Source organism: Procambarus clarkii, chromosome 27 (genome assembly GCF_040958095.1).
Source record: "Procambarus clarkii isolate CNS0578487 chromosome 27, FALCON_Pclarkii_2.0, whole genome shotgun sequence".
NCBI classification, from domain to species: domain Eukaryota; kingdom Metazoa; phylum Arthropoda; class Malacostraca; order Decapoda; family Cambaridae; genus Procambarus; species Procambarus clarkii.
This window is the reverse complement of record NC_091176.1, coordinates 11,799,411-11,806,685: the sequence shown is the minus strand read 5'-3', so window position 1 is coordinate 11,806,685 and position 7,275 is coordinate 11,799,411. Positions and strand designations below refer to the sequence as shown.

General features: G+C 38.1%; 1 protein-coding gene across 1 annotated transcript; it reads left to right on the top strand.

Annotated features, from left to right (window-relative positions):
• Window positions 1-369: 369 nt before the first annotated feature.
• RpLP1 (Ribosomal protein LP1) lies at window positions 370-5,770 on the top strand. The gene is made up of 4 exons (XM_045749321.2): window positions 370-549; window positions 4,681-4,873; window positions 5,507-5,575; window positions 5,705-5,770. Exons 1-4 carry the CDS (start codon window positions 478-480, stop codon window positions 5,716-5,718), a joined length of 348 nt encoding a protein of 115 aa, XP_045605277.1. The 5' UTR covers window positions 370-477; the 3' UTR covers window positions 5,719-5,770.
• The last annotated feature ends 1,505 nt before the right edge of the window (window positions 5,771-7,275 follow it).

The following is a 7,275-nucleotide window of genomic DNA, read 5'->3' as shown; positions in this document are numbered from 1 at the left end:
CATACATAGGTCAGCCTGATATGTATGAGATAAATCTTATAGATATTAAGATATTATATATATAATATCTTAATATTAATATAATATAGATATTAAGATATTATATATATATAATATTTTAATATCTATAAGATATTACTAACGAGATACAGTATAATATTTGAATTATATGACTAAAGTAAACACAGCATATATACACCAATACACAGAGTACACCTCTCGGTGTATACATCTCCTCTTTATTATAATTATTATGACCTTAAATTTTACATTGCGTATAAATTATTTAGTAATTATATTAGATATATACATGAAAAGCAAAGCGTAGAGGCATGCGCATGCGCAGGTGACGTGCGGCGTGCAGGCGCGCCCGAGCGCTCTCTCCCTCCTCCCACAACCTGCTTCTCCCCGCTTAGGGATAAAGGTGGTCCAAAATCGCCGAGTTGCAGGGACATCCGTCTGTTTTCACCTCTCATCATGGCCACTAACGACGAGTTGGCGTGCGTGTATGCCGCCCTTATCCTCATGGACGACGACGTTCCCATCACGGTGAGGATATTGGTAGAAATATGTGGAGGTGTTGGACATTGTTTACATGTGAGGTCGCCATGAGTGTGTCGGAGGGGTGGATAATTTTGTTCTTATTTGTCTTGAGAATGTTACGAGAGGGATATGTATATAGGCGTTAATAATATCAAGCAGAGGAATATGAATTGTTTAGGTATGTGATGAGTTTGCGATATTAAGCTAAAAAAAAAATATATCGATGTTAATGTTAAAATATTTGCAGTTTTTTTCTTAAAATCTACGTATGGAGCCTTGTAATGACGTGTGGTGAAGTATTGGACCATAGTGGGGGAGGGAGGTTATGGTGGGGGGGCCCCCGAGGGCACGTGGGCCGCCACGTGGTTGGGGGGCCCCAGCACGTGGTGGGGCCCCGGGCCACCACCTGTGCCAGGTGACCTGCTCTTAGCTGTTGTCCTGTTTTGAAATTGGCAGTTTTGTTCCGTGTTATTCTGGTAGTGCATATTTCCCTTGGTTCGTTATGAGTAGTGTTGTGAGGTGTTGCTCGTGGGGGGGGGGGTAATGGTGAAAGTGTACACTAATATTCTAAAGCTCATTTTCTGTGTTAACATGTTCTTAGGATGTTAGTTTGATTAGGTAATTATTAAAATCTGTTGGTGGTTGTGTAATGACGTGTGCTTCAGGACGAGTATTTTCTCGTGTGGGACCTCGTCTGGCTTCTTCCAGCTCCATTATTATATTTTTGCTTTCACTGGCTTTGCCATACCTTATGTACACTATAACTTAAAAACTTTTAATTTAGAATGTAGTAACCAGTAGGGTAGTAGAAAACTCTAAACCCTCTCTTAAGTATGCTCCAGGTAACTATATATATATGATTATTAATTTTGAGTTGGGTCACATTGCAGTTTTTTAAACATGGAACTAATTTTTAGTCACATGGGGAGAATCTATCCCTTCAGGTATGTCCTTCACACACAAGGGATAAGGTTGTCCCCAATACCTGTGGAATGTCACCAATATCACCCCCCTGCTCATAGGTTTCTCATATCTTGTAGCAAGGGTAGTCCTTCTATCACCTACCCAGTTTGCACATTTTGTACACCAGGTTAATTTGTAAAGAGGGTTTCCTATCCATCAATTCATGCTGGTATGGCTGTTCTCTTAAGATTTACTTATCTAATTCTTATGGTATTTTCAATCATTTGAAGTGATTGTAGAAGAGGTCTTGTCCGCTTGATTTATTCTACTTCGGTCCCTGTGGTGCAGTAGTAAAGCACTCGCTTGGCACTTTGCGAGGGCTTTGGCCTAGATTCATATCTTGACTAGGGAGGATTTACTGGATCTACCTTTGTTTCAGCAATATTTCTAATGCTTGCTTGGAGGGTGTTGGAACAGCTGTGGATTTCTGTTTGGTGTTGTCGGTGGCACACATACTCTTCACTAGTTCTATTCTGCACTTTCTTCCGTATCTTTCATTCTAGTATGTTCTACTGTGCAAATTTGGGACCTGGTCTTTATCTTCCTTGTGTGTTATTTGGTACCTTTCTCGTCTCCTTTCCAAGGAGTACATTCTCGAGCTTCAAGGTGGTCCTAATAATTTAGCTTTGTTTCTATGCATGCTGTATATGTTCTGTATTCCCTCTAATGCACAGATCTCTCCTGCTCTGGAAGGGTGGAAGCGAGTACCGAGCATTACTCTAGACGGCACAGCCCCATTTATTTAAATAACATTAGCATTGCTGTGGGATCTCTTGATTTAAACGTTCTCATAATCCATCCTATGTAAAGTCTGTGTATACATGTGATTTTATCATATGACACAGGATCTTCCCACTCTAAATCTATGTTGTCCTGTGTTTAGTTTATTATTTTCCATAAAACTAGAAATTTGATTCCTAAATACTTTCAAAAACTTGATAGTGCAACTTATAATTTTTTGCCAAAGCTTTACTACCTCCCTTGCTATATCTGCTGGTATATCTCCTGAATTCAGGCTCTCTCCATATTACATTGAGGGCTCGTGCTACTGGTACTATACATTTCTTTGTTAAATTCGGTCAACCTGGGGATGAGTGCATATTGTCAATTTTCAGTCTTCCGTGTGTTATCGATTATGTTATCTAGAGCTTGGATGTCGTTCATAAAGAAGCTGTCTGGATTTTCAAATTTCATGTTTAACCTGCTTAATGGGGTTCTTTGAGTTTTTCTCCCCAAGCCCGGCACGAGGCCAGGCTTTACTTGAGAATTTGGTCCACCAGGCTGTTGCTTGCAGCGGCCCGCAGGCCCACATAACCACAGCCCAGTTGGTCTGGCACTCCTTGGAGAAAATTGTCTAGTTTTCTCTTGATGTCCACGGTTGTTCCAACAATATTTCTTATACTCGCTGGGAGGATGTTAAACAACCGTGGACCTCTGATGTTTATGCAGTGTTCTCTGATTGTGCCTATGGCACGCCTGCTCTGGTTCTACTGTGCCTTTTCTTCCATATCATTCACTCCAGTATGTTATTTTACTGTGCAGATTTGGGACCTGGCCTTCAGTATCTTCCACGTGTATATTATTTTATCTCCCGTCTCCTTTTTAGCGAGTACATTTAAGAGACCTTTCAGACAATCCTAATAATTAAAATCCGGTTAAATTTTAATTATTCATTAGGGTGCTAAACATGGCATCTACTGACTTAGAATTTTACATCTTTTTCCTCGGTGTATGCCTTCAGTTGTAATTAAAGGTCCAATACTGGTGGAGGTTTTTGGTTTTGCATGTGTAAAAAAGTGTATATTTTGGATTTTTCTTTTGTATAGCTTTGTTCCATTTCCAGACTCGTATGATAGCTTCAACTTCTCTATTTCTGTTAATCTCCCTGTGTTGATTTTTCCTTTCTCGAGTCTTGTCTGTTTAAGCATTTCAGTTTTTTTTCTATACAGTCTGCAATCTTTCTAATGGTCTTTGACCCCTCTTCACAGGCACATGCTTCGGCAGTCGGTTGAGCTATCCCCTGTGCAAGTTTTGTCGCTGTTTCCATTGAATGTTTGCAATGTCTTATTTAATTTTTCCCATTCGATCCTCTTATTGTTGAAGTTGAATTGATTGAAAAACCTTTCTCATTTGTTGGTTTTCTTGGACCTACTACCTTTATTAATGTTAATTTGTACTTCAATGAGCTTATGGAGCCTTTAACACCTAATGGTGTTAAAAGGCTATTGAGGCAAGTTCTCTTTAAGGGTTAAGCCAGATTATAATTTATTCCTTCATTCACCTAGCAATGAATGTACTACTACACAAATGTAAATGCATGTATATAGTATGTATGTAGTGTATTAACAGCAAAAAAAAATATGTTAGGAGGAGCTAACAAAGGTGGTGTAGTCTGCTGACTGGAGTGACTTTGTGTAGGGTGGCCACTATGCCATTTGGACACTATACCAACTTAAACACACATACCTCGCTTGACACTAGCATCATTTAATTGGATCCACATTTATTTAAATTTGAAACCTTTTTGCTTTTTTTCAATGCCCGGTTATGGGCATTGGAGTGGATTTAGACTGCAATAAAAGTGCTTCTTGGCTACAGTATCAGTAATATGGAAAGACCCTTACCATCTTTTATCTGCTTTATTCAAATTGGCCAGAATGACTAGAAAAATTCAGCTGGATTCATTTGTAATTTTAAAGTTGAATTTAAATTTTCATTTCTATTGTATAACAAATGTACAAGCTGGCATGATATAAAGGGAAACGATGAGAAACTGAGAATGTGCTGTATTTACAGCCTGACCCCTCTACTCCTCTGTACAGTTTGCATTGGGTGAGCATAACCAAGGGATTTTTTAATTTTCCTAAACCACTGGCATTTTTGTGCCAGCATAGATTGCATAAAAGATATAGTACATTCAGTAAGAATGAGTTAGTATGAGGAAAATGGGATTATGTATAAAAATTAGGAAGCCATTTTGAATCGACCAGTTGTTGTAATTTTTTGGGGGGGGGTTGAGAAGTTGTCGGTTCATTGCACAATTTTTTTATTTAAGTAAAGTCTGTGTACTTCTTGGATATATAGTTATGAAATTAAATGTGTATTGGTTATTGAAATTTGGATGGTTACTAATTGCTTTTAAAATTAAAATGCTAATACCTACTATTTTTGCAGGCCGAGAAGATCAGTTCAATTTTGAAGGCTGCCAATGTAAATGTTGAGCCATACTGGCCAGGCATGTTTGCTAAGGCATCATCTGGCCTAGACATCAGGTCAATTGTGGGCAATGTTGGCACAGGTGTTGGTGGCGGCGGCGGTGGTGTTGTAGCTGCTGGTGGCGGCGGTGCTCCTGCTGCTGCTGCGTCAGGTATGTACTTGTTAAAAAAAGACCTAAAAGTTATTGCATGGTTTAAAGAATGTAAAACTTGATGAGGTTACAGTACCCTTTTTAACGTTTGCACATTCACTCTGGTGGTTTCTCACTTCAGTTTGTTGGCTAGTTAATCTATAAACTCCCTTGCATTTTCCTAAACAGTGAGGCTGTCTCTTGGTTGCTCGGGCACTTTTAAGATTGTCACAAGTTCAAAGGAAAGTACTTTGTGATTATACTTTGTATGTTGAATGTATTCGTTTCCATGAAGCATCGAGAAGTTTTATGATTGTCGTTGGTAATTCAGGAATTAAGTTCTAGATAACAATGTTCCATTTTTCCTCCAGTATTTGTAATGTATACTTACATTTTTCCCTGCCATTCTTATGACTTGTGGATTTTATTAACTTAAAAATGTCTTGCAAGTGCATAAAAGTGGTAGTTAACAGTTTAGAAGTGCACTTGCAATGAACAAAACTAAGGCCACGACAAGATTTGTTTTATTTATTGTGATGATTACCGTGTTTCACCTGATACTTTGTGATTACACTTTATATTACTGATGGTTACACTTTTAAATAAGCGATGTAAATCTTTTATGTTAGACACTAAAGAGTTCTTTGCCCACAGCACCTGCTGCTGAGGTCAAGAAGGAAGAAGCGCCTGAGTCTGAAGAATCTGACGATGACATGGGCTTCAGTGAGTATAGTCATAGTGTTCACCCAGTTACAAGGATATATTAGTTCTAACTTGCCAATAGTAAAGATTTTAATTTGGTGTTTATTTCCCTCTTCACCTGCATTATCTAACATACATTTTCTTTTTCAGGTCTCTTCGGCTAGGTACCATATATCTTCTATTTCTGTAATTTCGGAATAAAGTTGAACTGTTAAATTATTTTATTTGCCCTGTTAAAACTATTATTTATTAAGAATAGCAACCCTTTTCATGTTTGATGTTCACTTGGGATTGATAATGGTTAAAATTGCTTTCTTTGGCAATTTCACAAGTGGAATGATTTTGTGATTTAGGATTGCAACTGAAAGATAAATTACTGATACTGTATAGTTATACATAATGTGTAGCATTTTTTGACAATTCCGTGGGCCATTTTCCTCTTGAGTTGTATTTGTAATTAAATTGTAGTAATTGGTAATTATGGTATAATCTGTATACAGAATGAAGTGTAATTTATTGAAATTGTGAATTATATTGGGGTACTCTGCTAATCTGGTGGCTTCTGAAGCCCCAACCCACCTGTTTTGCCTCAAGTGGCAAGAACCCTTGTGTGTAATGTAACTTCCTAAAAGTATAGCATTGGAAAAATTTAAAAAGAAAGATCTATGCCTTAACACTACAAATGGAATAACAAGTCAGTGAGGCTTAACAGTTTGGTCACTCAGCAGTGTCTTGGAAGCTTAAGATGGGCAGGAATGCACATACAGTGCCACTATGACCCATTGTAGGGGCAATGTCACATTGTGCAATACCATACTCTTGCACCATTTGTACAACAGCATATGGACACGTGCAAGGAAGTAACACTAACCTTTGCCTGCCCATGGTAAATCCAGACATGAATGAAATGCAAGACATGCTTAGATATTGCAGTTGTGGCAATATTTGAAATTTTGTCCATAATTTGAAGGGTGTTAAAGTCGTTGCCCCCTTAAGTTTTAATTCTTTCGGCAAGCCCATTGCACCTTTACTTTTTAATGGGTCTATTTTGCACTTTCCTGGTCTGTTAAAGAATTATTTGAACCCAGTCCCTCTTAATATTTTCAAAGTTTTCTCTAGTCTGTTACCAGGTCATAAACTTCAGCTTTACATGGGGCTGTTAATGCTAAAATATTGCAACAGTGCTAAGTGTCCCTGTATGACATTGTTTGAAGGATTTGTTCCCAGTAATTAAAAAACATACAGCTTTCAGCTGTAATTAGCTTTGTGCATTTCTGCACTTTTTTATGTAAATTTAAAGATTGAGTTTTTAAAACTTCATTGTTACGTTCTGTGCACCTTCTCTTGTAATGTTTGATTTTTCAGGATCCAATTGTATTTTCCAATGTACCTTTTGGCATTTGTCCCTCGATAAAAATCTGATATTTAACTTTGCTCGTCTTGCCTTACATGGAGTGGGGTTGGATCAAGCTCGCCAAGCTTGTTCCAACAGACTTGCTTGGAGTGGTCTGCAAGCTCACGTCTACAACTGTTTGTGGCTCATCTTGCAGGAGACTAATTTTTAAAAGGTCCACTTTTTTGTTCAGCCATATTTATTCCACTTGCTGGGAGAATATTGAACGTCGGTGGACCTCTAATGTTTAGTGTTCGTAATTGTGCCTACCATATTCACCTCGGTATGTTATTTTACTGTGCAAAGTATCTGCAGATAGTTTTGCAAT

Bases quoted from the DNA above. Each gene is read 5' to 3' on its own strand.
- RpLP1 (XM_045749321.2), top strand. From the start codon at position 478: ATGGCCACTAACGACGAGTTGGCGTGCGTGTATGCCGCCCTTATCCTC. The intron at 550-4,680 runs GTGAGGATATTG...CTATTTTTGCAG, and splicing joins ACGACGACGTTCCCATCACG to GCCGAGAAGATCAGTTCAAT. The intron at 4,874-5,506 runs GTATGTACTTGT...CTTTGCCCACAG, and splicing joins TCCTGCTGCTGCTGCGTCAG to CACCTGCTGCTGAGGTCAAG.